This window comes from Thunnus maccoyii, chromosome 3 (genome assembly GCF_910596095.1).
Source record: "Thunnus maccoyii chromosome 3, fThuMac1.1, whole genome shotgun sequence".
Lineage (NCBI taxonomy): Eukaryota > Metazoa > Chordata > Actinopteri > Scombriformes > Scombridae > Thunnus > Thunnus maccoyii.
This window is the reverse complement of record NC_056535.1, coordinates 27,515,466-27,543,191: the sequence shown is the minus strand read 5'-3', so window position 1 is coordinate 27,543,191 and position 27,726 is coordinate 27,515,466. Positions and strand designations below refer to the sequence as shown.

At 40.8% G+C, this 27,726-nt stretch overlaps 1 protein-coding gene across 4 annotated transcripts in view; it reads right to left on the bottom strand.

Annotated features, from left to right (window-relative positions):
- ephb2b (eph receptor B2b) overlaps positions 1-27,726 on the bottom strand; it is a 123,607-nt gene that overhangs the window by 65,787 nt on the left and 30,094 nt on the right. For all 4 annotated transcript variants that reach the window (XM_042405995.1, XM_042405997.1, XM_042405996.1 and 1 more), the window contains exon 2: positions 9,492-9,571. In XM_042405995.1, the coding sequence (XP_042261929.1) occupies positions 9,492-9,571 (80 nt within the window). The remainder of the gene's footprint in view (positions 1-9,491; positions 9,572-27,726) is intronic.

Here is a 27,726-nt window from a genome sequence, read left to right as displayed (position 1 = left end):
TTCCTTGTAGTACTGGTATACTAACAAAACTATTCACTATTAGTTCAGCCTAACTAACTATTATCAGTTAGTTAGGCTGAACCATACATATATATACATATAATAGAGTAAATAAAGTCATTTTGAAAACAGCCATATTCAATAAACTGCAAAACTATCACAGTTATGGGTTTCACCGTTTGGGGCTTATGTGTTTAAATGACTTTCTGAAATCCAAGAGGTGGATTTTTTAAGTCCAGGAGAATAGCTGCTCTGTGATGGCTGAATGGGTTCCAGTGTTTGGACATTTTTAGGGCAGGGTATGAATTCATCTGTTACCTGGCACTTGGTACCATGGCTTTCTTTGACAGGTAAAGCCAACAGAAAGGCTGGCATTATAAAGTCGCCACTAAAGACCCCCCTTGGTTTATAGCATCAATAAATTTGCCTTTTTTTCTGTCTCAAAATGTAAGGTGAAGCTGCCATTATTTTTATATACAGTACTTATTTGACTATGAGTATTCATTTTTAAAATGAATGTTAAATGTTAAAGAAATAAAAACCCTGCTTTGTACAGGCAAGTTGTGATATTCACCCTCCGCTTTCCTGTCCTCTCATTGAGGAAACAATTCACATACTATAACGATTCAAGACAAACTGGATACGTGACATTAAGTCACTTGAACAGATTAGGCAGACTCTGGTTTATGTGACAGTGTGTCCTACTTTTTTATTGTATCTTAATAGGACACATTCATAGCACATACTGTAATGGGTTATTGACATTGTAGTGAAAGCTCCTTTCACTACAGTTAAGTACCGTGGAAACATGACATGAATTTTCCACAAAAAAAAAAAAAGTCACACTAAAATGACATAATCATATTACACAGGTATCATATAAAAAAAAAATCAAGGGACAAATTTCGCTTCAGGTTTTCTGGGTATTCTGTTCTACTTCAAAGTCCACATATTGCATACCGAATTGAGTACTCTCTGACTGTACAGACTCCAGATGCAACCTCTGCGGTTTTCCTGCCCCTTGGCCATGGATCAAGGACCTCAGCTTTAAACACCATGCGCTCTAACCACCAAGCAGGTCATGACCTTGACCTCAGCTTCTCAGCCAAAGGAAAAAGGCTGTTCTCAATCCCAAAGCTTGCACCAGCTTCAACCCTCCGCGCTTCGACCACTCTAACTCCCCCCCTTCACTCTTCACTTCACAGCTGATATAATTTCTCAAATTAGTGCCCACTTGGTGAGGATTTTGACAGATTTTGACGGGTTGGGAGAAGAAAGTCACCCCTCTTGTTACAAACCGGCGTTCTATCAAACGCTCTCTGTCTAATTAGAACAGCTTTAGTTCTTAATTCCCATGTCCTAATTAATCACTGTGAGTGTGATGCTTGGCTTGACCCAAACCATCGAAAGAGCCAACCTAAACAGAAAAGACTGATGTGCAGCCAAAAATAATACTAATAATGAGCAAGAAAAGAATGCAGCTTAACAGAAAACTATAATGAAACTTCAGCTATTAAGTTTTATTCTTTAATTCAATTGCACATAAGCACACAAAACCATTCATGTCATAAAAGATGATTTTTTTTAAGTGACAATTACTAGAACTTGAAAAGTTTTGTTTGAAGAGTTCAGAGTCAATGAACTGATGACCTTACTCCTCAAAACTCTCTAAACATGTTCACATAATTCTGTTTGAAGTGGACTTATGAAAACACTATATTTTTTTTATGTTAAATCAAGTGAAGTTTAGCTGTGTAGACCTCAAATTCGATCATACAGAATATCAGAGTACATGTCGATGCAAGTGGAATTCTACTATTGCATCACGCCAGCATGAACTGATGTGTTCAGTTTTAATTTATCTATACAGTAGCTTCAAAATCATTCAAATAAAGCGACTGTGACTGTATGCTGCAGATTCTTGGTATGCTTCAAGGATAAATTTGTCTTTTGGCCTGTACTGGCAGACATCATCATCCCAGGTCATGAGCAGCCATTGACCTTCCCACTTGTTGAAGAGCAGTGGGGAGGCTGTGGGCCAATTAAACAAGAGCAGGCGGTCCGCTTCTACTGAGCACAGAGCATTGGACAATCGCAGTTTAATAAAATGAATGTGGAGACAGGTGGGGGTTGCTGCTAATGAGGGATGCAGACACGGGAAACTGCAGGGGAAAGTGTTGGCAGTGATGTGGGGGGAAGGGTTGAGCCAAGCTAAAAAAGACCCCAAACAAAATGTGTTTTGATGGAGGGCCCCTTTTTGTCCTGTCATGGCCTCTTTGCCCCGCTTTCATCACAGCCAGTGGAGGGAAGCAAATGGGGCATAATAAGAGCCTAACGATCAAGCGCAGAGTGTGAAATTAGAAGAAACGTCTTCATTTTCACAGCTTTTTTCCCCTGTTTCTTTACTGAGAGTGCTGTAAAAGGGTGGTCATGTGTTTTAAGTAGTGAAGGTGGAGGTAACGCTGGTGGTGGATGTCAAGATGGATTAGCTAGAGGGGATGAGGTGCCCTCAGATGATGATGGAAACAAACTCTCAAGCTTATTCTACTGCGATCCTGTTGCTTTTGGAAAAATATTGTTTTTTTCTGATTCAAACATAGAGCTGTGTGCACTGAATAGTGCATTACTGTAACATAAAATAAACAGATGTTTAATATTGGAATGATCAAAGACATTTCTTACTAACTAAAGGCACAACAAATATTATCAGAAGCCCATTTGCATTTGTTAAAAGACATAAAACTACTTTAGGGTAAACAACAAGCAAAGGGTTTTTTCGTGGTACACTGGATGTGATTCCTTCCTCTGAGAAACACCGCACACAAAACCATACTTGTGCAATGAAAATCCAATGGTGTGAAACAGAACGGGTGACTGGCTCCAAACAAAAACACGTTTTATGTTTTAATTGCTCTTGTTGGGGTCCTGAGACTAATAATCCTGGGTCAATCCGGGTTGGCAAATAACTTTCAGCGCTTGGTTTAACCTGCTGAGTGTTGCCCATTTATTTCAAGCAGACAAAAATCCAACACTACGAAATCACCAGCATGTGATATTTTATGTCTCAAGTATACACACCATTTCCAATAGTCCCTCAATACTTCTGTTATATTAGCAAAACATTAAGAAGTCTTGCATGAATAATACAGAAAGACCAGTAGTCACATTTGTGGCCTAAACAGTTACTCCCATAGTTAGATGTAGATTAAGCTGTTATGTGAACAGTCCTTGTAAATTCCTTCACCTTTATCTTTCTGCCAATTAAAGTGATTTTCTGTCTGATTCAAAGAGTCGTTAGACCACGTTCTACTTTGTTAATAAATGACTTTCTCACACCAACCTTGGATCAGCTAGAGATTATAATTCATGTCATGCTAGAGCAGCAGTACTGAGAGACAAACACCTTGTGCAGAAAATCTGTCTGAAGTGAATATAGATTATAGTGGTTAGACTATGGCCAGGATAGTATAGACTACTATATGTCAGCTGCTCCTCTCTTCCTCTGGAGTTATATGAGGTGCCACAGTTCAGTGACGCTCTGAGAATGAGGTTCAGAATCAATATCTCCTCTGCCATTCGAGGAGAGAGAGAGAAAAGTTCAGCTGACCTGCAATCCATATGTCTCCATGACAGTAGGGTCTGCTTTATCTGTAAAGCAATGTAGAATGCGCTGTCTAAGCTGAAATATAAACTAAAGTTTACCCATAGAGCTACGACAATTCACCAAAGACAGCTTTTTGCTTCATTCACAAGTCGAAAAGATAAAATAAGTCTAAGGTCTCATACCTTCTTAAACCTTTATGAAGCAACTTTTTGTAGCAACTAATTACTGTACGCTTCTGCCATTTTACATTTCCATCTTGTGTATTTAACTGACATTTAAATCCTAATTGTTTTACATTGAGTGAGCACAGGCACGTTCAGAAACATGCTCAAGGACATATCAGTCTGTTATTTGTATAGACGTTAAATACAGTTGTGACCTCAAAGGGATTAGCAACAGCTACATTGACTCAAAAGATAAAATCAACCACCACCAACTGTTAATCCTAAGTGAAAACAATACAAAATACAAACAAAATACTCATGTAAAACCTTAGAAGAAAAGGCTGCATTTCGGGGGATATCCACTTTCAAGGGCAGTCAGTCAAGCAACAGATGCCAAGAATCCGCAAACAGACAAATGGCTGTTGATTCGTCACCCGTTTTATTGCTCTGTTGGGACTATTATGCTGTTACAATGCATTCATACTGCAAGCGACACAATCAAGTTGTCAGAATTCTCAATTTCCTGCACATCTGCACAACCAAGAAAACGAAGCCAACGCGCAGACGGTCAACAAGTTTGTTGGCTGCAGAAAGTTGACCACAACTACACTCTTTATGGACAGTGGTCTTCAACAACCAGTTGGATTTTTGATGAAAAGATCTGTCGGGCAAATGGAAGAGAGATTGATGGTCATTACAGTCATTCAAAGCCATTTGAATGAATGCAAAACTGTTATTTGGAAGACTACCCGAATAGTCAATCCCAAAACAAAGGACTATATTCATTACTGCACCCATCATTATGGTCAACTGTGAGCTCAGAAGTATTATAAGTATAAGTAATATCATAGAAGTATCATAATTATTATATTATATTATTAACTTTTTATTGATCAAAAGTTGGTTTCTTTAAGACAGTGGCAAACCAGCATTATACAGAGTTTGTGAGAAACACATATTTCTCATAGCTAAAACTCTACAGCTGCACAAGACAACTAGGGAACAGCCTCTTCTACAACCCACAATTGGTTCGGATAAAGCAACAAATCAGTCAAGTAGCAGTGTGAACGCACTGTCAGAACACTCAAGGATTTAAAGGTTTCAATGTGTTTGACACAACATGAACTGTGTACTTATCACGTCTTGTCTTTACGGTGTTTGAATTAACCTGGACTGCCTTCACGATGTGGAGCCACATTACATATCAGAGCTCTATCACTGACAGAAGTAAATAAATTATTCACACAAAAGCTGGGAGAGAAACTCAGTGGAAAACTCTTGGGGCACAGTCGCCCCATTTGCAGTTGTGGGAAATCTGTCAGAACAAGAGTGCCTTCCCTAGAGGGACAGAGGACAAATGACACCCACTCTCTGCATTCAATTACTACGAGAGAGGCCATGGGAGCCAAATCCTGCAGGAGACCTAGCTTCATAGAGAGGAGAGACTCACACACACACACACACAGAGACTTAAGTAGAACTGTCTGCTGCAGTCAAGTCCAATTACCACTGTCCACTACTAATGCACAACATGTGCAACCAGGAAAACAATTCCATCTTTTACCCCCAGTCCACAAAATTACATGTGGATTATGTTTGCATATTTCTTTGTATAATTCCTAAAATATAATTTCACAGACTTTAATTGTGAATCACAGTAAATTTGTGGTCACTTTAAACTCCAGTGAGTCCAATACACGAGTATGTTCAACAAATTACTTATAAAGAAATATAAAGGCTGTGTGAAAAAAGTATGTCATCTCGGTCTGCCACACATGCCCACAATTATACGTAAACAACCTCAATCTTATTCCAAAGGAATTCTAATACAATATGCAGTAGGAACTCATTTGTGTCACAAACATTTCGCAACATTCACTGCGTATTGCAGTCCAGTAAACTCTGCTGTGTGTGTCCCTAAGTGACACTAGAATTTATACCGGTACAGCACATTATGACACATCCATAATGATAACCTAACCCACACACACCACCTCATTATGTTCTCCGCCTATGCAGGAGACCTCAGTTTTCCTTCCACAGTAGCTCTGTGTGCTCCCTGCGGCCATAAGTCTATTTCTAAATGGCTTCTGTTGTCAGTACTTCAGCGTAGCAATGAGTGGGTCAGGAGGTCTGACCTGGGGCCAGTTGGATAAAAATAGAGAAGTCTTTGACTAAATATAACTTGCTATGGACACTTAAATTTACCTGTAGCATAAAGCTTTCCTATAAGTGACTAAATGTAAGACTGACTTAGATAGCCTGTCGCACAATGCATTATGCATGAAATAAGACACTTGACAGAAGAGAAGAAATGCGGATGCAACAGCAACACTTAGCGAAGGAATATCGACACATTTTTCACGTGCTGAAAACCTATGTCTGCTGGAGGAATACAATGCTGAAAAACTGTGTTATTTAGTAGTTTTAATGAACTTAACGGAAATCTGTAGCGATATCAAGTATGGGAGAAAATAACTGAAAAGGTAAACAGCATAAATCCAACGCACATTAGAACCATCAAAGATGTTCAGAATCGTTTTAAGTATATGGTACGAGAATCCAAAAAAGAATATGGAAACAAAAAAATCCAGCGACTGGAAGAGGACCCTCTTCCTGAAAGCTGAGAAAAACAACAGGCTTAGCCAGGGGGAGAGGTTGGCTAACTTTTTTAACTCTAATTAAGTCATTCTTAATATTTGTGCAACAGACAGGCTTAAGACTAGTCTAACCTGACATTCTAAGACCAGTATAAGGCGAAGACTAGTCTACTAGACTAAACAACTGGCCCCTGATGTTCACACATTTCTCAGCTCCACTTGAGAAGAAAACATTGACCACTTAACCCTGCTCTGCTAGCCGGCTATACATTATCTCCATGTAACATAGCAGCTACTCAGTGTGACAAGATCTCAAGATCAAGAGTAATTGACATAGACTAATGTTAAAGGAGCTGCACAAGTTTCTTTGCCAAAATTAAGTTTGAGTAAGAAGTTATGTGCATCAAAGGAGTTTAGTAGTAGTAGTAGTAGTTTCTTCTTCTTAAATTATTCTTTTTTAATGTGTTCTTCTGTTCAAACGTAAAGTACTTGATTGTAATATGTATTGTTATATCAATCATTGTATACTCTGTGTATGCATTCTTCGGGTTAAGGTCTCCTAAAGTTGCCCCAAGACACACGTCCTCACTACATGTTAGTCCAACTATACTGACTGCACCAGTTTGCCTGCTTGGGTGGAGTGAGTCATGTGATACATGTGTTTTATTGCCAGAATACCACAATGTTAGTCAGAACGCAGCTAACTTCCGAAATTGCCCCGGGATATATTCTGATTTGGTAAATATTACATTGGTTCTCAGTGTTTTCGGCATCTCTGTCAAGAATAATGAAGATCTCTTACTTGTCTTGCTCCAGGACAACATAAGTTTGGCTGTCATTTTACATAATTAAAAGGAAGAACTGCCTGGCTATACGCAGAAAGGGTTATAAAACTTGATTTACACAAGCTGAACTGTAATATTGTTTTACGCAAATCACTTCCAAAAACCTACCGTAGAAAGTTGATTTTATAGCTGTAGTTGAAGGAATTTCTTATACTAATAATTTGATAGGCAATATTGAAATATCCTGTAAAATAAAAGTAGAATAACACCAACTGCCATAACATTTTTGACTTAATATTATACTGTTACTTGTTTGTGTTTCCATTGTGCCATGAAGTATCACATGTCAAGTTAGGATATATTTCATGAAGCTCTACAGAGTAGTGAAAGCCAACTGCTGATGCGGCGCTGTGCTGGATGTTACTGATCCACCAGCTAAGCCCATGAAGCCATGCATATATGTGTGTAAGACAATAGCTTCTGTAAAGCACCTCTTGCTGTTATACCGAGAGGGAGAGCGAGCTCTGTTTCCACACCTGTTGCCCCGGGCCACGAGGGACAAGCTATCTCCATCTCTCTCACTCTTCACTTTCCAATGGACTGTGCTTTTGACAAGCTCAGCCGTATCATCGTAAAACTTCAGTGCCCACGCTGATAAGGCCAACCTATACCTGACTAAATCCAGGGGCTTAGGAACTTGTTCGCATTTCATTGCACTCCAAGAGAGGGATATATCATAACTGCATTTTGAGGTTTTAGGAAAGGGGCATGGCATTATCTTAAGTCAAAAGCAGAAAATAAGAGCACACATTGGAAAGTTCTCATGAGCTTGTTAGTCAAACCTGATGTGAAGAGAAAACTAACCCAGAATCAGGCTGTAGATGATTCTTGAAGCACTTAGGGGTTTTTGTGTTTGATGTTTATTTCCTAATTTCACCTCACTCACGCCACAGTGAGCAGTTTTACTGAACAAAATTGCTTGCATGAATGACCTTTCCTGATTAATAAATATTCAAATTTTGAGTCTGACTGAAGTTTCGACTTAACTCGTTATAAGATATGGATTGAGTGAATGTTTTGCTGTACTGAACATTTTGCAAAGATGAAAGGAAGATGTGATGTAAACTGTCTTTGGAGTTGGTGTGTGTGTGCGTAAGCTCTCTTTGTGCAGATTGAATCCAGAGCTGGCGAGAGAAAAGGAAACCAGGCGTCTTTGTGCTTCAGTATTGATAGTAGGAATTAGCAGGGAGGAGACAACATGCCCTCAGGTTGGGAGAGATGAAGTTGTCCTAAATTACTGTTGAACAACTTTGAAGTTGTATCATGGAACTGTTGAAGGCCAGCTCTCTGTGCTGCCATTTTTTGTGCAAAAAGACACAGCATGATAGACTATAATTCAAACCATCTTTAATACAAACCACAGAAGCATAAATAATTGAATAAAATCGGCAGTGGTTTTTTGAAATGCACCAGCAAATAAGTCTACAACATTTTTTCTCTCTTCTGGACTCATTCTAAGAAGTCTAAATCTTGTGGTGGGGAAAAAAGTGAAGGAGACTGAGACTTTGGTTTTGGCTGCTTTAAGTGGGCCTGGCTTGCATGTGGCTAGGAGGAACCAATGCCCTGGCAAACCATGTGGAAATACTGTGCATCAAACACCATCGGGGTCTATATAACACGTAGTTTCTAGCCTGGCACATAAACACAAGTATTTAGCTTTAAGTTTATGATTGTTCATTCATACTGGGTTTGTCATGAACCAGAAAGTTCATATCGGGTTAAATGTTCAAAACCAGGACCAGGATTAATGGAAGAATAAACCAAATAAATATGGAGCTGGTGAATAATCAAATGTAGTCTTTGTGGAACTATGCTGTTATTCAAAAAGAAAAATTGGCCGCATCTGCTCTTCAAAAACTATACCAAACAAAAAGTTTCTTCATTAAACATCTATTAATGTGGACTCACATTGTTCTATTCAGTTATTTCTATTAGCCGCACGTTGACCCTGTTTTATTTTCCACCTCTTGTTTTTTTGGTGAAATAATTTATCTCACTCTGGGGAGCAGGCTGGTTCATTAGATGATCTTTGACCTTAAAGTGAGAAACCAAAACACTGGCATCCACAAGAAATACATTTATCATAGGAGGCTGAGCAAACGTACACACTAGTTGCACTTTTACATCTAACAAAAAAGAGGGCGACCCCACATTTAATCTTTGCCTCGATGAAAAAAAAAATTGCAATTATATGATTACTTAAATAATAGTTCAATAATTGAATTAAACCTTAATTATCAGAAGCACAGCAATATTGAAAGTAGAGCATGTCACTTACGCTGTTGTCACTAGACCCTGACACGGGGTAGACTGTCCAGCCCAGTTCCGCTGTGGCTGTGGTGGAATCCATGAGTGTCTCTGTGGAAAGACGGAAGGAGAGACGGTGGTCAGATAATCTCCTGACAACATGAAAATGGTAATGCTGTTAAATGGAAACCACTTGAGTATTAGAAACATTTTGAGGAGAGGAATATAAGTAGGAGGGCAACATATTTCTGAATATTATGCAAGGGGTTCTTAAAAGGGTTTTCAATTACTGTTTTCTTAGCTTCTTTCTTGTTTTTCCCAGCATATTTTGTTCATACATGCTATGTGAGCACTGAGTTGTAATTACTGTAGTGCATGTAAGGTACAGATAATTATCAACACAGGCGTCATAGTGAGAAACATTTTTGATAATCAGTTAACTGTTTAAGTAATTTTTAAATCAACAATCCTGGTTCAAGTTTGGGAGGATTTTCTGCTTTTTTGTTGTTTCATATCATTTTAAATTACATATGTTTGAGTTTTATACTGTCGGTCAGACAAATTTAGAAATGTTAAGTGGTAAACTTAAGCTTTGAGACCTTTCAGGGGACATTTTTCACTATTTCTGACTGAACGATTAATCATAAAAATAACCAACAAAGTAATCGACGATGAAAACGATCATTAGCTGCAGGCCTAATATATATAACCACACTGAGACAATCCGTGTGTTGCTTTAAGGAACGGACAGATTTCTAGTTTGACTGCTAGTAGTTTCACAACAGGTCAGACACATCCAAACAATGCCATCATCCATATGACTTTGTAGGAAAAACAACAGACTGGAAAAGCAAATCTCCACGGTACAGAGGAGGGGCCGTGGATTAACTAGTGGAAAGAAACACCTCTGGTAATTGGGGTCAAAGACAATGTGCCTCCTGTCTGTCATGAGGTCCTCTGTGGCAAACATTCCACCAGCCTGACCCAACTGTCCGTCATACGCTTCATATTGTCACCTTCTGTCCCTGTGTACCTATGCCCTCATGCCCTCTTTTCCCATCCCCGACATCCTCACGGCTCTGCTATTCTCTTGGAGGGCAGATCTAATGAATTTCTCCTGCTGATTAGGCCTGTTTCAGTCTTCTAGTGCTGAACTGCAGCACATGAAGACAGCTTTCATCAGGTTCGAGGTGTCAGCTGCAACTCCAAAATGCCACAGAGGGATTTAGAAACCCCCCTTTGACAAACACTGCTACTAAGCTTAGCATAAGCCACAGACGGCGACTGTGATACAGATCTGGTGAGCAATTGAATGTGGCTGTGGCTCTTCATTAATTTTGTGATATGAAAAGACTGCATTGATCTTCATAGTGTGGGTTAATTAAAAGTTAATCCTAATGAAAAAATAAAACAGAGCACGTAAAATCATATAGCAAGTAAAAAAAAAAAAAATGTGAAATGTATTACACAGTGAAAGAAACCAAAAATGGAAGATCTGAGGTTACATCTCATGGGATTTTCTTTAATGCTAACTGCATACTCAGCTCTGTACCAGCATGCAGGATATTTTAGAGACTTCCAGTTGTTTCATAACCCTGGATTTCCTCTGATTTATATTCCAGCGAAAGCCACAGCTTTTAATTAACAGGCTCCACATGCATTGGTTTATTTCAGGGCCTTCTGCTGACTTTCCGTGTCTCACCACTACTCACAAGGCATAATGCTAGATTTCACATCCTATTCAGTTATCACAAAGCCCAAATCGTATAATTAGGCAGATGAGACTGCAATTGAGCAGCTATTGATAACCTTGTGTGTGACTCTGAGCCGAGCAGCCTACATGGGTGTTAGGCAGTGAAATGGTAATTATCCCCCATAATGATAACGATAATTAGTGGAGGAGTAAAGTGAGAATAATGAACCCCCTCTGTGGTGGTTTAGGGAGTGTTGTGGGGGAACAGGGAGCACATTTCCCCAGGAATGTTAACACAGACTGGGTGACACCCAACCCTCTCCCCATCCTCCTTTTTTCTCTTTTTCAGCCGCATATTTCTCCGATTTCTACCTGCTTTCTCTGTCTTTAAATCTCCTCACCACTCGCTCCTTTACTTTGCTCCTTTCTCAATAGCTTCCCCTCCATTGTTTCTCCTTTCTTTCTCTTCCCTCTCTCACACAGAACCCCATCCTTTTTTTATTTCTCTCCCTCCCTTCCCCTCTTTTTCACGCTTTGTCTCTCTGCTATCAGCGGTCCCGGATGCTGGACAAGAACTACCTCACCCTGAAAGACTGATCACTTTTCTTCCTCTTGCTGTCTACGCTTCAGTCCTGGCAGCCAAACCGATTCATTACCTCCCGTGGAGCAGAGCGGCACATACCTCACCATTGTCAGCCACCACCTCGTTCACAGTCTGAACCCCCAGCCGTGGCAGAGCATGGCTGCTCAGCGAGACGTTGTTGGCTATTAATCAGGAGGAGGACAAGGTGTAAAGGTGCTCGCTTGAATCCAACCTCAGGAATCACTTTTGTTTTTGCTTTTGGGCACTTGTTGTGTTGTGTTGTTTCTTGTCACGTCACCTTTAACTATTTCAATACTTATCAAATATCATTCCCTAACCTTAACCAAGTGTAATGAGTACCTAAGCAGAACCATTAGAAAAGGTTTTTTCATGCTTTAGTTGCTAACACCAGAATGTGTTGTTCAGGAGGCCACGTCCACTGCTCTAAGATCTGATGATAAATTGTGGTCTCTCAGTTTCCTTCTCGCAGTGCTGAGTGTCTTTGCATTTTTGTGTGGCAGTGGAGTGATGCATAAAAGTGTTTTAACTGTTTGAGCTCATGGGAAAATGGCCTCTATGCTGGCGGTCAAAGGCAGCAGCAATACTTCACTGTCTACACAAAGAATGGATTGTTTTTTAATATTAAACATTCATGTTCAGATATTCATATATTTTCTGAAAATTACAGAGCATATCCACAACATTACTGTAAATAATTCAAGAGTGGATGTCTTTTATTCCTTGTTTCTTTTTATAAACTTGATACCATTGACTGTTGAGGGGGCTATGAATATGCAATGAGAACTAGAGGAGTCTAAGAAAAGCCTACTAGGCGAAGAGTGCTTCCTCCAACACTTCCTGAGACTAAGGAGAGAGTTTAGTGCTGATCTGAGAGAGAGCTCTCCAGTGAGAGGCTGTCTGAAGTGACAGGCGGGTGGAGAGGAGGGGGGGAGGGGGGGGCCGTGGTCCTACAACAACACTCTTCTTCTCTAAGAGGGGTCAATGCTGCATCTCAGCTTTCTAAAGAAGGCAGCAGCATTTTGAATGAGGGATACAGAGGAGAGCTGTTCACAGAATAGACATTTCAGCTCCAACAACTACAACAAGTAAGAAAATAAACATTTTACACATGCAAATACATACAAAGCCTTCAGACACAAAGTTATCTACACGCTTTTGTATTCCAGCATTATTAAATGAGAGGAATATAAGATTCATTCACTTTCCCTGCACAAGGCACTGTTTACCTGCGGTTATATTATTTATTTTTTCTGCCAGCCTGTTTCTCAACAATTGCGGTTACGGCGGCGACTGACCATTCATACCTTGTCCAAAGGGCACGGAAATCAGGATTTGACAGATGGATGGCCAATTAGTTAGCAGATATAGACAGAATTCTGTCTGTTTGATGGATGGAAACTTTCTATACTGTCATGAATAATCCCACAACTAAACTCAACCTTCCATCTTATTCACCTTTTCCCCAGGCAGGGAAGACAACAAGTGCAGCTTTCCAAACGAGTACATTCATGCTGGTACATGCTCACGTGTAATTATAATGTTTAAAGGCTGACTCCAGATATTTCTCCTTGACTCTTTTTCTCAGCATGAAAAATCCGTTTTGACAATTGCTTTGCAACTTATTGCATCACTATTGAGGAAATACCCTGCATATAAATTACTTTGACATGGTAGTTCAAACCAGAATCAAAGAGAATATGCCAATTTTCAAACAAACTTGCCTATATTTAGAGCCTACAGTTTAATGAGGGTATTTTGAAGAAGCAATTGACCTCCAAAACAGCGTGAAGCAGCTTGGAGGCATGACTCCTTTTTATCTTTCTCACCAGCGGAACTGCAGCCTCTGCTCTCTATGGAACAAATCCCTTAACATTCAATTCAACATTGACACAAACCACATATAGTGCTTTCCACTGCTGTGATAATGTCAGCTATAAGGGCTAAAAAGCAGCTAAACATTCTCCCCATAAACGCCATGCTATGTAAAGTTCAGTTTAACCGCTGCCGAAGGGCGCATGTGCATTTACTTGCATTTCACTGTACACCTGAAACCCTAGCATTTGATGGCAAATGTGGGAAGATTGTGGTATGCAGTGAAGTTGCAGAGTAACATGAGCAAGCTGTTCATTGTGCTAAAAACAGAACCCTATATAGTGGACCCAGCACGGAAATCTGCCCAGATTAAGGGGCAAAGCAATGATATACCCCTGAGGGAGCTAGTGCAAGTGCAGAGACATGATTCATAGCTTTAATGATGGACAGGGCTACTGTATGGCCCGTTGGAAAGAATAACAGTCTGTTTCATTTGAAGGGAAGAAGTGGATGGAGCCCCTGCTTCAGAGCGACTCAGCTCAACTTATCTGTCAGCACAAGCTGGGCCCATTAAGGTACAGTAGAGCTCCCACCACTGTCACATAACAGCATAGTCCTGTGTGTTAAATGAATTCTTAATCCCACATTTACAATGAAACAGGGGCATTGTAGACCATGTGGCACTGGCCCAAAACCTCAGCAGCACAGCTTTTTTCTCTGTTTTCAAGAGTCAAAGACAGACTGGCATGCAGCCCTGGGTATCCAGGCCACTACATGGTGTGTCACTGGTGAGACATCACCCCGTCAAGGAGATTTATGTGGAGTCAAGGTTATTGTTGGGTCCTGATTCGAGGCAAGTTTGGAGTTGGGGTGTTACGAGGAGCGATGAGGTAGGGCTCAAAGTTCAACCCCACCTCATCAAGGCTGCGGAGTGGTGTGTGTTCAAGGCAAGGAAAGATGAGGGAGGAAGCTGGGCAGTTGTTTTTGGCAAAGGACGGTGCAGTCTGAAATATGGTACCACACACACAAACACAAATGCACAGAAAGTAGAGCACTCTCAGAGCACTAACTGTTGACAGAATGATACAGCATGGCGTTCCCAGGGGCCTAAAGCAGGATGTACGACAGTAATCCCTACACAACCGAGCTGTGTTATCAGTCAGTGTAACTTTACTTGTCAGCAAGGCCAAGGGGCAATAGCCAAAAAAAATGTAAGAGAAGTAAAAACTACTACCTGACATATGACTGAAAAACTGTCAAGTTCAATAGGACTGTAACTACCTTTATCTCACAGATTTCTTTTATGTTTCTGATGATGGAATATGGTGTTATTATTGTCCCAAACATACAATAACCAGATACTGTCCCGGCGGCAGTCTTCTCCCACCATACACTGCCTTTGTTTATATAGAGCTGCCCACTGGCAGAGCCGGTATTTTATGTTCTAAATACAAATTTAGAGATACCAAATACTACAGATTATTTTTTTTTCTCTCACCACATCGTTCTACTAAAATAATACCTACTAGCTCTGCAAAATATAATAATATAATTTAGCCCACAAGCTAACAGCAACAAAGCTTTTTCACCAATCCATTATTCCATGGAAGGCTGCATGTTATTTTTCAGTAACTGCCACTGTCTTATCTCACCTTGGATTACAACATCCCATTGTCTTGCCAATCATCTGAAAGTATAGCTTTTCTTTCCATGCATCGAGATGTGTTTTTTCTATTAAAGGCACCTGTAGGTGTATCATTAGTATAGCCTCTCCATTAAAATGTAGTTAGTTCTGAGTGACACCATATTTCATGGCAGAGAGACATCAATCTAAGCAATAAATTGAGAGTGGGAACAGTCACCTGGCCAATCATAAGCTATGTGAAAGAAACCTGGCTAATAACACAGGCTAGAGGATTTATAAGTACGCTTTCCATATTTCCTCAAATCCCTGACAACCCAGCGAGACCTGTTTAACAGATCAGTACATTTTAAATTCTGCAGTGGAAAATTCTGTAAAAGTGGGTCCCACAATTTTATAAGCAGCAGCTGAAGAGAACACGCGTACGATTCAAAAAAGAGGCCGTACAAGCAACATTCATCTATCCATCCAATCATTTTAAGTGCTGCACGAGCGCTGTGACGATCTTCTACTGCGGTGGAAATACCTGCAGCAAACTTAGATAGTCATGTACAAATCACTCTTCATCAAACTGACAGCTTTTCAAATACCACTACTAATTGACTTGATGGAAATAATCATTGCAAGCCTCCCACGCCTTGCCTACAAGCCATTAGTTAAAAGTGGATGATTAAAAATGTACACAGCTCATGCAAGAACATGAAGAAATCCTTTATTTCACGGTTGTGTGGTGCCTGGCTTCACAAGAGGGATTTCATTCTCTCTCACCCTCTCTCTCCTATCTTTTTTCATTTTCTTAGCCTCTGTCTCTACCTCTCGGTGGTCCTTGATTAGGCTGTGCAGGTAATAACAGCGACAGGCCCTGCAGGAGCTGTGCGACCATGATACGCTTGTATTAGTCCAAAAGACATGATGTTCCCCCCAGCTTAAAATATACTCAACTGGAAGTATAGGAGCAAAGGGACCCATTCCCCTCCTAATTTGTCCTACATGAAATGATGTCTGTGGTAGTCAAGGGAGCAACTATTTCCATGCCAACAGTTTTGATTGGCAGCTCTGACATATACTGGGTTAGTTGAGAAGTTGGGTGACACCGACTGAAAGATGTGGAGGAGATATGATGCAAGAAAAGATGCTTAGAAGAAAAAGTGGAGTCTGGCAGCACACTAAGAGTTTGAGGTGTGTGTTTGCATGCTTTCGTACGCATGTAAGTGGACGTGAAAGATTGGTACCTCTTTTTATTGTGTTGGCCTGTCCTTGTATTTGGCTGATAAAAGGACTCCCCTCCCTCCACCCTATTTGATATCCTACACTATACTACACCTATAACTTCGTCCTGCTACATAATGTGTGCCAAGTGAAGTCATTAAAGTCTGACAAACAAATCCAGTTTATGACCTATTCTACATCATTTTAAAGAGCCTTTCATCCTCTGAAAGATCCTTTAAAACCTGCTGTAAATTCCTGTGCGGAGGCCCTTTGTCCTTATCATTTGAAGTTTAGTGATATGGTAGAACTGTTGACCTGAGAGAGCTGCAGCTTTGTGGCAGAGCTGCGGTCTTGTCAGAAAATCTGTCCTACAATAAGCAGGGCAGAGACTGTAAAATATCAACGCACTATATGTCCATCAATGACTGTCTTCAAAGTCAGACAGTGACTCCCTATCTGTTCACTCATAGCAACAAAGCCATAAAATGTGAATAAGTAGGACAAAGCCTACTGTCTTAGACAATATCTTCATGCATTTTGAGTCAGTGACTCCCAACTAGGAGAGCAATGTAACCCGATCAAGTATATTTGTCAATGTGGTTTCACTGTTTTCCAAGAAAAAGTTTTAAATATTATAGCTGGGGATATTCTCAACCACAATACCCCTAATACACAGGGATTGTTTTCTTATTAATGGTCTGTTAAACAGTGATTTGTGGATGTAGAAAGATTATACTGAAACATGCAACCCAGATGGTAACAGCCAGCCTTCACAGAAAAATTTATGAAGCCCAATATGTCCCGACAATATTGGTGAACCAATATACCACACAGGTTGGACATTCAGATGGAAAGTAGAAACTAAACAATGTTCTACAGAACCCTGCTGCAATGTCCCACAGCTGTCTGCTTGACTGAGAATATTCACAAAATGGGAATGTGCAAGATAGCTGTTTCCACTTTCCTTATTATGTTAATTACAGGGAAACATTCTCTATCATTATTACTAATTCATCGTCTCAGAATAAAAGATAACCGGGAACCCCTGAAAATGAACAATACTCAAAATGAAACAGAAAACATTTTATGTCCTCTTTTATTAAAACAGACTTGTGACCAAATATGGTTGAGACAGTGAAGCAGTCTTACGAAATCAGCTGTATTAAAAGCTCAACATTTTGTACTTTATTTGAACGCAAATTATACATTTTTGTTGCATTTAATCCCTTTAAAGCTTGAATTTCAGCTGCTCTATTTGAGACATATCAAGTCTGTTCAAAGATTTACCAACGCCCCGCTGCTGAAAATGACAGCTGAAGACAGCAGCATGTGTTTGACAAATGGGTTTTTGCGTGTCATCATATATCAAACAAATCTGTCTTCAAAACAGCATGTTTTCTTTTTTTCTGTCAGGTTTGTTTTCTGGGTCAAGTACTGGGGGAGAGGGTAAAAAGATCTTTAGACTTCTTTGTGTTTAATGATAAATGTGACTCATCTAGAGCTGTAAATGTTTCACAGAATCTAAATAAATGAGTAGTCGCTCCTCGTCTGCAAAACTGTGTGTCTTTGTCTGAGGCCAAGTTATGATTACAAGCAATCACAGATACACAGGGATCCCTTGTCGTACTTGTCAAGAAAAGCTGTTCTGAAATGATCAGCTTTCAGGAAATAAAGATGTAATAGAATTTAAAGCAACTAGACTAATGCAGTCCGGAAACACAGTAAAACTTTAAATTAGCTTCAGTTATTCTCACTGAAGTTTGTTGTGTCTGTCTTTTGATAACTGTAATGTATGCTGCTGAATGAACAAAGATGCTGGATGCTAGTTGCTCCATGTATACAGACACTCATTCACATAACCACTCTCATGCTGTCACATGTCCCTTTTCATACTGTGTAAATGTCTAAGCACTGGTGCACCATTATAAAGTGCAAGTGTCTGTGTACACATCCGGCATTACCTACAATCAAACTTATTTCACTTAGTTCTTTAAGATGTATTAATAAACTAGAGTAACTGCCATGGTCACAAAGATGTTTTCTCAGGAACAGATATAGGAAATAAAGTGTAGTATATCATTTTATATAGGTTCTGGGAATGACATATGGCTGAATATTATCATAAAGTCTATAATTTGCAGCAAGTGAAGCAATTGCTGCTTCTCGTGAATCACTTCTGTCAGCACTATAGCCTGAAATGAGGACTGTCTTTACTGATAAAATACCAATTTTATCTATCGGTGTGTGTTGTGGCTTCTGACTGCAAAAAAACAGAAGTAGTGCAGTGTTTTGTCTGGTCAAAATACAGCACACTGGCACTATCTAGGCTCAAAAGCAACATTTCATTGAAGGTTTTTTCCAAATTCTGATGTAAATGTGATGCATGCAAATGTGAAAATATATCCTAAAATACTTTTTTATTTTACTTTCACTTCTAACTACACTGAGATGTCGGTAGATTTGCAATCATAACTCGTCTCGGTAACTGAGATAAAATCAATAGTTGGCATGTCACTATCAAGAATTCCATATGTGCTCAAGCACATCTGCAGCATGTGCTGGCAGCACTACTGCAGAATTTGGCCACTTCTGTTATAACAAGAGCAAAGAAAAACACCCATTCTGATAAATTAAACTTGCAATTCATTTGATCAACAAATAAATCAAATAGACAACGGGTTACGTAACTGTCATCCCTAAATAATTCAAATTGGCCACTCGACTAAATCGGTCTATAAGCCATTTTTTCCTCTTCATGACTAGTCCTCTGTTCTGTCAGGTACAAACTGCCTATGTGTCATGCAGAGGAATTTGAACACTGTTATTGATGTGCAAGAGCATCACAGGGTCAAACTAGGGGAGTTGATCTCTTGCCAGTCGATGCAGACTGTCTGCCAAGAAAGTCATCAGATCAGAGTTGTTCCTCTGTTTGGGCAGATATCGCAGTTCCACAGCACATACACACACACACACACACACACACACACGCTCATCCATCTCCCAGACCTCCTGCTAGTTAATCAATGGCGTGGTGTACTTAGCCAACATATTTTCTCACTTCTGTTGCTTGATGTTGAATAATACTCAGGACAAGAGGCCTTAAATTATGTATGTGCATTAAAAAGCGATGAGGTAGGTGCGGAAAAGGGACGATGCTGTATGCGGTTGAGCAACTTGCAATAAAATAGTGCTGTTATGGATGATATGGTATTATCATCTGAGGAGAGGGAGGCTAGATGTAAAGGGGTAATAATTTGTATTAATGGGTATCTTTACGTGTGTTTTACAATGCCTGCAGTCATGTAGGAATGGTAAAAGGAGTAATGATTTATTCTCACTTAGTATTACACCATAGACACCGTGTCTGGCATCCCCTTCTCCTAATTTATCTCTTCTTCTCTCATCTCTCCACATCTGCCTCCTCTGTTATGTATCTCCTCTTTCCTCCTTCCCTCCTGCCTTCCTCTTTGCGTCTTCACCCCACAACTCATCCCATATCTGATCCAGCTCATACGTACTGTTTCCTCCTTGCCGCAACTTAGCATCGCTTTATTAAATCAGCAAGATGCCCCGTGTTCAGCTCTCGTCCCCTATACCCCTTGACCCGAGGAGGGAGGGGGGCGAGTGTACCACCTAACAGCCGTGACTGTTTAACTATCACCACCACTGTCTGTCTCCACCCCACTTTTCCTGATGGGACCACACATTTCACGGAAGAGCGCAGCGGAAGGAACACACAGGAGGTAAAGCACATTGGTGGATTCCAGGCCCGTGAGCTCGCTCCTCTCCCACCCTGGCTTTGGAAGAGTTATAGGGGGGTCACGACCCCCTGGAGATCTATAAAGCCAAGAACGGGAGGCAGTGGAAGGCAGTGCTTCGGCCATATGCCTGCCTGCCTGCCTGCCTGCACTGCTGGGACCATTACTGCATCCAATCACACAGACACACAGCAACAACAGGCCTCAGCATAACCCAAATATCACTTACAGTACAGGCACCCCTAAAGCCCCTGCAATCAACATCCTCTTAATCACCGACTGCACGGCACAATGGAAATTGTGTTGGCCAACCATTAAGGCACCTTTAGGACCCTCTGTTAGTCAAACTAACATACACTGGGAGATATTGGATACCAGTGGAGCACAAACAGAGAGCTAATGGTTTCATGGTGGTCAGCTGTGAATGAGTGGGTGAGACAGAAACTGAGAGAGAACAGGGAAAGAAAAAGGGAAGGAGTGAGAAAAGATTGAGGAGATTTAAGCTAAGCAGGACAGCACTGCCTTACATTCTTTGTTTATGTGAGGTAAAAAAAAAAAAAAAAAACCCCACCAGACTCATTTCCATGACCTGTGTCTGTCCTCATAGCGTTACAATTTGTATCTTTCATCTCAAATCAGGGCCAGCAAGAGCAAATTAAACTGTTTAGTGTACTTTTAAAGAAATTTAAAGTCATCAGGTACAAAATTAGGTCATCTACCATTTCATAAAAGCGATGAATTACTGAACTCAAAACAAAAACACAATGATACATTTTATGAATCGTTTTGAGTTATAATAATTAACTTGAGTCCTTGTTTAACGAAATCGTAACACCTTTACAAGCAGACTCATCAATATTTTATAGATAGGGCGCTCTGAGGAAATACTGCACACTGAGTCTTTGAGAACTTGTCTCCTTATGTATGCTAGCACTCACACACATGAATCAATATTTCCGATGGGGGATTGTTTGGGGTCAAGAGCTTCACAGATGGTAATGGGGGGGTTCAATGTGTTGCTCAAGGGTACTTTGGCAAAGATTAAAGCTGGATTTATGTTTCCATGTTAAGGAATTACATTGTACATACAGCAGCTACATGCATAGGCTCCAAAACGTCACCCTGTAGCTGACATTTGCCAAATTAAACAATGGAACTACACATCAGGGCTATGGTGGTGACGAAGATACCACAAGAAATGTGATTGGTCAGAATGGGTTGCTTGTGTTTTTTCTGATGCCATTAGAGATTGTTCAAAGAAAATTCAACATAAAGTAAATTCAAAACCTTCTCCTTTTCAGTAACATACATTTAGCAAAGCCATATCCACTGCAAAGCTTCTTCTCACTGCTACCCTCGCTCTCTATCTTACTATTAATGAAACGAGGCAGATCTTTCTCAGTGGCACTCGTACATCACAAAGTAAATGTAAAAACAGTTACTGTGGGTATAATGCACCATACATCCTCACCACGAATGATACTAGTGGTGGTGATATCTCCAGGAGAAATATGACACTGAGCTACAACATCAAAACCTACACCTTAGGTGTCTACAACTCCCGTTAACAAGCATAAATCTGGCTCAAGTGGGAAAAATGTATTTTCACATTTTAACATTCACATTCTGTCTATTCTGTCAATTTGTAATAGGCACTGGGAAGACAGTGAAAGAGGAGTACAATGAGAACAGAGCCTGTCTAGCCTTGTAATCATCAAAATCTAACAGTACACACCGAATGTGGCTCTGCAACATCAAATGTTTGAAGAAAACATCCTCCAAGGCTTTTAAAACATGCATTCCCCCTATTAGGATGCTGTCCTGTGTTGTAGAGGCGCAACAAGGTGCCTTAGTCTATCTGTCATGTGGCATTATGTCTGGAACAGGAAGGTGTAGACCAGACTTAGCCTTTCACCCATAAACTCAGATAAATGTTTGCCTTACAACCTTCAAGGTAAACAAACAGTGTCTGGCTCAAGTTAAGTCCAGAGATGTTTTGTGGTTCTTTTGTGGAATGCAAAGTCCTTCTTTGCTCTACAACATCGAGCTCTCCGTCTGTTTGTTTTGTAGCCATTACAGCCACTTAGCCAGACAGAGCACTTTGTTTCCCTTATCTCCTCAACAGCCAAAACGCATAAGTGTTTTCAGCGTCTGTTCAACCTTGGGTTTAACTCCTATCACTGTGTTTACTCATGACACAGATCAAAGACAGATTGCTTTTGAGAGAGCAGTCGTAAAGAGGGACAGCGTAGTTCTCAAAGGAAAAAAAAGGCATATTTCAGCACCAGAGGCCACCTCTGACAGGTGAACACATGAGAAAGACATCCAAACAGAGCTAGTGGAGAGTAATAGCAGCAGATAGTGGTGCCCAGGAGAGGGAAGAGGGGAGAGAATATTTGTCCATTTGAGTGATTTGCCTGGTGTGGCTCAAAGTCAGGACTCAGAAAGCCAAAGCCTTGTCAACATACCAGAGCAACGGCTTGTTGCTATGGTAACTGGTCAGCAGGGTGCTGAGGTGTGATGGGCAGCATGGCATTAACAGTAAGGAATGACTCCATTCCCTCTAGTCAAGATAACGCTGTCCTGACTGAGCATGAGGGGAGTCATAACGGAAGATGGTTATCAGAGGAGATAAACCTGTTGAGGGACATGGTTACAGACAGCGTTGTCTCACCCGCCAGGTATTCAAGGCTCCCTAACACCACAGAAAACTTTGATTACCTTTCTAAATAATGCCATCTGGGCTGCATTGCAGTGAGCAGCAATAGCTAAATCCAAGGTTGTTCCACCTGGTTTAGTTTAGTTTAGTTAAACCTAAAACCAAATCTCATTGTGCAGGTCAAAACAAACAAACAAAAAAGAAATCCTGACACTGGCTCTTCTCTATTCCACAAGCATAGTTTCCTAAACCTCATCTGAAGTTTTGCCAGCAATAAATTGCATCTGAAAGCACCTTACTTCATCTGTTTAGCCAATAGTTATTCCATAGCAGCTTTATTCCAAAACAATCTTGTTCTTAGGATATAACCACACATTAGGCCTCATATGAGAGGGGATTTCTGCAAAGCCTATCTTTTTCCATGACACTGACAGTTAAAAGGGAATGTGCAGAAAATCACACAGTGTCACGCAAGAAAAACAGTTATGTTTTACAGCGAAATACTATATGTGGAAGCATGTTTAAAAGGCTTTTACAGGGTGTCAATATCTACTGTACATGCAGTAGAACATGTGTTCATGTGTGTACTGTATGTGCTCACATGTACAGTAAAGGGGTTTAATGGTAGCAATATTTTTTTCCTATTGATGGCGAAGTCATGACCCGCCCTGCCCTGATATTCTTACCCTAACCCTAACCAGTCTCACTCTTCATGCCTAAACCTAACCAACCAAACCAACAAAGGCAACGAGTGCAAGCCAATCAGATGGAGAGTAGGGCATGTCATGACATCGCCATCCTAAGAAAAAAAAAAGGTGTAAAGGTAGGTGTGTTCGACCCGAATTATCACAGTACAGACTTTACGGTTTGGTGCATGCAATCATACAAAGAATACGCTCCATGACCCAAACCATTACTGTCCAAATAGTTTAATAATCCACTTAGTCCGACGTGCAGAACAATTAGTCTAGAGCGCAAGTTCCACCGGGAACATTTTGGTAGACCACCACTTGGCTGTAGCATGCTCATGGGTGTATGCAGGAAGTCCCTTGAGATTGAGATCTATTTTCCAAGGGAGACCTGGCCAAGACAGCGCACCAGTTACAGTTTAAGTAGAAATAAAATACAACATAGGGAATAAAAACATCAAAAAAGCAAGGAAGAGAGTAAATCCAGCTTAAATAAGGCAGTTGCAATTCTGACTTTTGACATGGCTTTAAACTTTTCCATATGTTATATATATATTATTATATATGACACCATTAGATGATTAATACTGAAGCATCAGTGTGTACGCAGCATTTTACTGTTGTAGCTGCTGGAGGTGGAGCTAGTTTCAACTACTTTATATACAGTTAGACCATAAATCAGCATAAAACAGTTGTCAGCAGGTGTACTGACTCCTTGCAAGAAAGGGAGAGGTTGTTTTCTTTTTCCACAACTAGACTGTTTCAGTAATAGTTTCCACTGCAGTACAACTAAACTATTTCAGTAATAGTTTTGGCTAATGAGCCATTGTTGGATGTTTACATTTTTCAAAATCAAAGAACAAAATGTTATTTCTACCTTTCTTTTTTTCCCCTGCTGTACCGCGCCATGACCCCAAAACCGGGGTACATACTGAACCATGAATTTTGTTTACTGTTACAGCCCTAGTACGGTATGTTTTTGATGGTTTGTTACACAGCTTCCAGGGTAGGGAACATCAGGATTAGTTCACAAGAACCTCGATAATGAAAAGAGCAACCACTCGTTGAAAATGTTGCATAACTTCATTAAGAGTCTATGAAGACATGATTTGGGGACCAAGAAGGGATCTTGAATCGAGTCTTCAATGCCGTATGTGTTTTTGTGTATGAAAGGAGGGAGTATGCACCCAAGTCTCCTCACTTTTAACGTTTTTAATGGGATCCAGAAAAGCCTCGTTATAGAAACAGTTCAACAGGTGGAAAACACAAGGACAGACACAAAAGTCCTGAAATCCAATAGAACGAGTGAAGATGTGGGAACCGAGAGGAGCAGATAGATAGATAAATAAATAGATAGATACAGTGAGGGATTAAGACAGCTGAAGCACAGAGGAGCTGATTCACAGGCGTGGTGAATGGTTGGCATGCTAATCAAGCCTGTATGTGGTTGCAGGCAGAGTGAGAAGCGGGTGTATGAGGGGGCTTCACAGGCAGTCATTTGCCAGCATTCAGCTCCCATCAATATCAGGACCGATTAATGAGGGGCTAGTGGGGAGCAGAGAGAGGGCAGAGAGGACTGGGGGGGCAACGGCCAGGTGTCGGAGGAGGCACAGAATGGGAATAAAGAGGGCGTGAGCAGTGATCCGCGAGGAATTCCAGCCGAGCGGCAACAAGAGGGGGGTGGTGGGGGGGGTGGGCTAGTCATGCACTGCAAAAAATGCCCATTAAAAAGCTGCACTTGGTTCTATTTTTCTTTTCCTTTTTTGAACACTAAAAAGTATCAATCAGTCCGAATCAAAAGACAAAAGTTGGGATACAAAAGTGTATCCCAAACCTCTAATTAAGACAACAAAGATTTGACTCACTCGGATAAAAAAATTTTGTTATGTAAACAAAAATAGTCACTTTTTAACAGTGGTGAGTGAGCAGTAGCTTGGTAAAAATGATCACAGACTAGCTGAGTTGGTAAAAGTATCACACTATGACATCATGTTACATGATACCTGGGAATTTAAGTTCTAATTTTGGAGGACCGTGAAACTGTGAAGTTGCCTGGTGCAGCTTTAAAAAGTCAATCAACCACGCATACTTTCACATTTTTGTGGATCATTGTTACCTACTATTTTAACTCACTGCTGAGTGTAAAAAATAAAGATTTTTTTTACTTATTTCTTATTTTCCCTCTGTATTTTTTTTTTTAGCAATTTTATCAAGAAAATTTCATTTCTGAATAAGTTTTGATGTGCATAGAAAACTGGTGAAAACTCTGGCACAGTCTGTATTGGAATACGTGACTTTTTATGTTTTGAGAGTTAAGCAGCATGGAGGAAAGAAAGGCATGAGGAAAATAAAAGAAAGGGAAGTGAGGCTTGTTGTGCATGTGTGTGTCTGTGTGAGGCCTTTTAATGTTTTTGGATGGAGGTTTAAAGGCTAAAATCATGTTTTGACCTTGAATAGTGCTCCTCCTCCAAAGGAAAAGGTCCCAGTGTGGATGACAAAGGGTCGTGTTCTTTTAGGCATCTGTGCTCCCCAAGTTGTGTTTTATTGACTGTCGTGCCTGTTGTGCATGTGGGTGGCCATGCGTGTATGTGCTCACAAAGAGTTATGGCCGGAGTGTGTATGTGTATACATATAGGTGTATGCATGAATGAGTGTGCATGCATCTATGTGTTAACTACAAGCTGTGTGAGTGTGTGTGTTCCTGTGTGTATATATGTTGGCACAACAGTAAGGCATTAAGCGCAGAGTGGTTTAGCATGTGTGTGTGAGAGAGAGCGAGAGAGAACTGTGGGCCCAGGGGAGCAGGGATTTTGGGGGGACCACAAGGGGGGGTCGGGGGGGGGGGGGCTGCCTCCACACCCCCCTTCATTCATGACTCGCCAGGTCATGTGACAACTGGTTCTCACAGGGGCACTGGGCAGTCGGAAACAAGAGGGCAGCGTGTTAGGGCCGCATGCCTGTTTCATTGTTTGTGCAGGGTGCCTCATTGCTGAATGCAGACGAATCAATCCTGAAACATCAGCATCAACCCACAAGCACAAACTGGACTGGATGAGGCAGGACAGAGGCAGCACTGTGCCGGCTCGTCTCTGGGAACTGACTCAACAGCAGTGGAGAGTATTTCCTCCTCATTTATCTGTCTGTATGCCTCCTCTGTCTCTGGCTCTTCATTTGTCTGTTTCTGTTTTCTGCTTCTCATGACTTAGAAAGAAAGGAAAGTATGTCTGCCTCTTTCATTCTTTGTCTTGCTAAATAGTTCTCCATTTGCTCTGTGTAAGTTGTAAATCCAACGACGACCAAAGGTATTACATGTAAAAATGCCGAATGGGGGTGTAGGAATACTAAGTGCTAATTTGATATCCTCCGGTTACATCTCTGGTCTGACGCCCAGCAGTTGCATACCTTCCATGACCAAGTGCCAGAAAGCATGAGAGAAGTATATCATAGTATACAACACTACCAAGGGTAGCATAAAAACCGTGTGATATGTGTTATTAAGGGTAAATGTTAACCAAGCAAAGTGACTGAGAAAACTTTCTGATTTAAAAGCCACCAGCCAGGATAGCAGGGGGGGGGACTAGCAAGCCTCAGAGCTTGCTAGTCAACTGGAATCGGTGGATCAATGCCTGGCTCTACAGGGTAATGAGGTGACAGTTGTTAAGGAATAATGTCACTCATTTTGTCTCAAAGCCACACAGTCATCATGGATCCAAGCTAGACATGTATCGATAGCAAGGCCACATCTCTGACTAAATTGGCTTACTGAATGAAGCATGTACTCTGTGGCTTTTACTAGATTTCACAAGCCACAGAATAATTTGAAACCTTTGCTCTGAGACACATTCATCTAGCCAAACCAATGATAGAAAAGTTTCATATTTTCACAAGCTAAAGATATCACAGATCGGTCCAGATAGCCTAACACTGGGTCCCAATTTCCCCCTATAGTTAAGGGGTTGCATTGGTGGTTATCACAAGGTCAGCTTCAACCATCAGCTAAATTAAACTAAATAAATAGGGGGATTCTGGCACAACTCCTTTGGAAATAAATGCCACCGCAGCTGTGAGAAAACCGCAAGACACAAAGGTCGCCTTGATTTCCAGACAGCTCAGTGATTCCCAAGGGTGGGGACTGGGCCTGGCGAGGACAGTGTTGGGATGGGGTGGGGGTGGAGGGAGGGACTGTGTGCGTCTCTGACA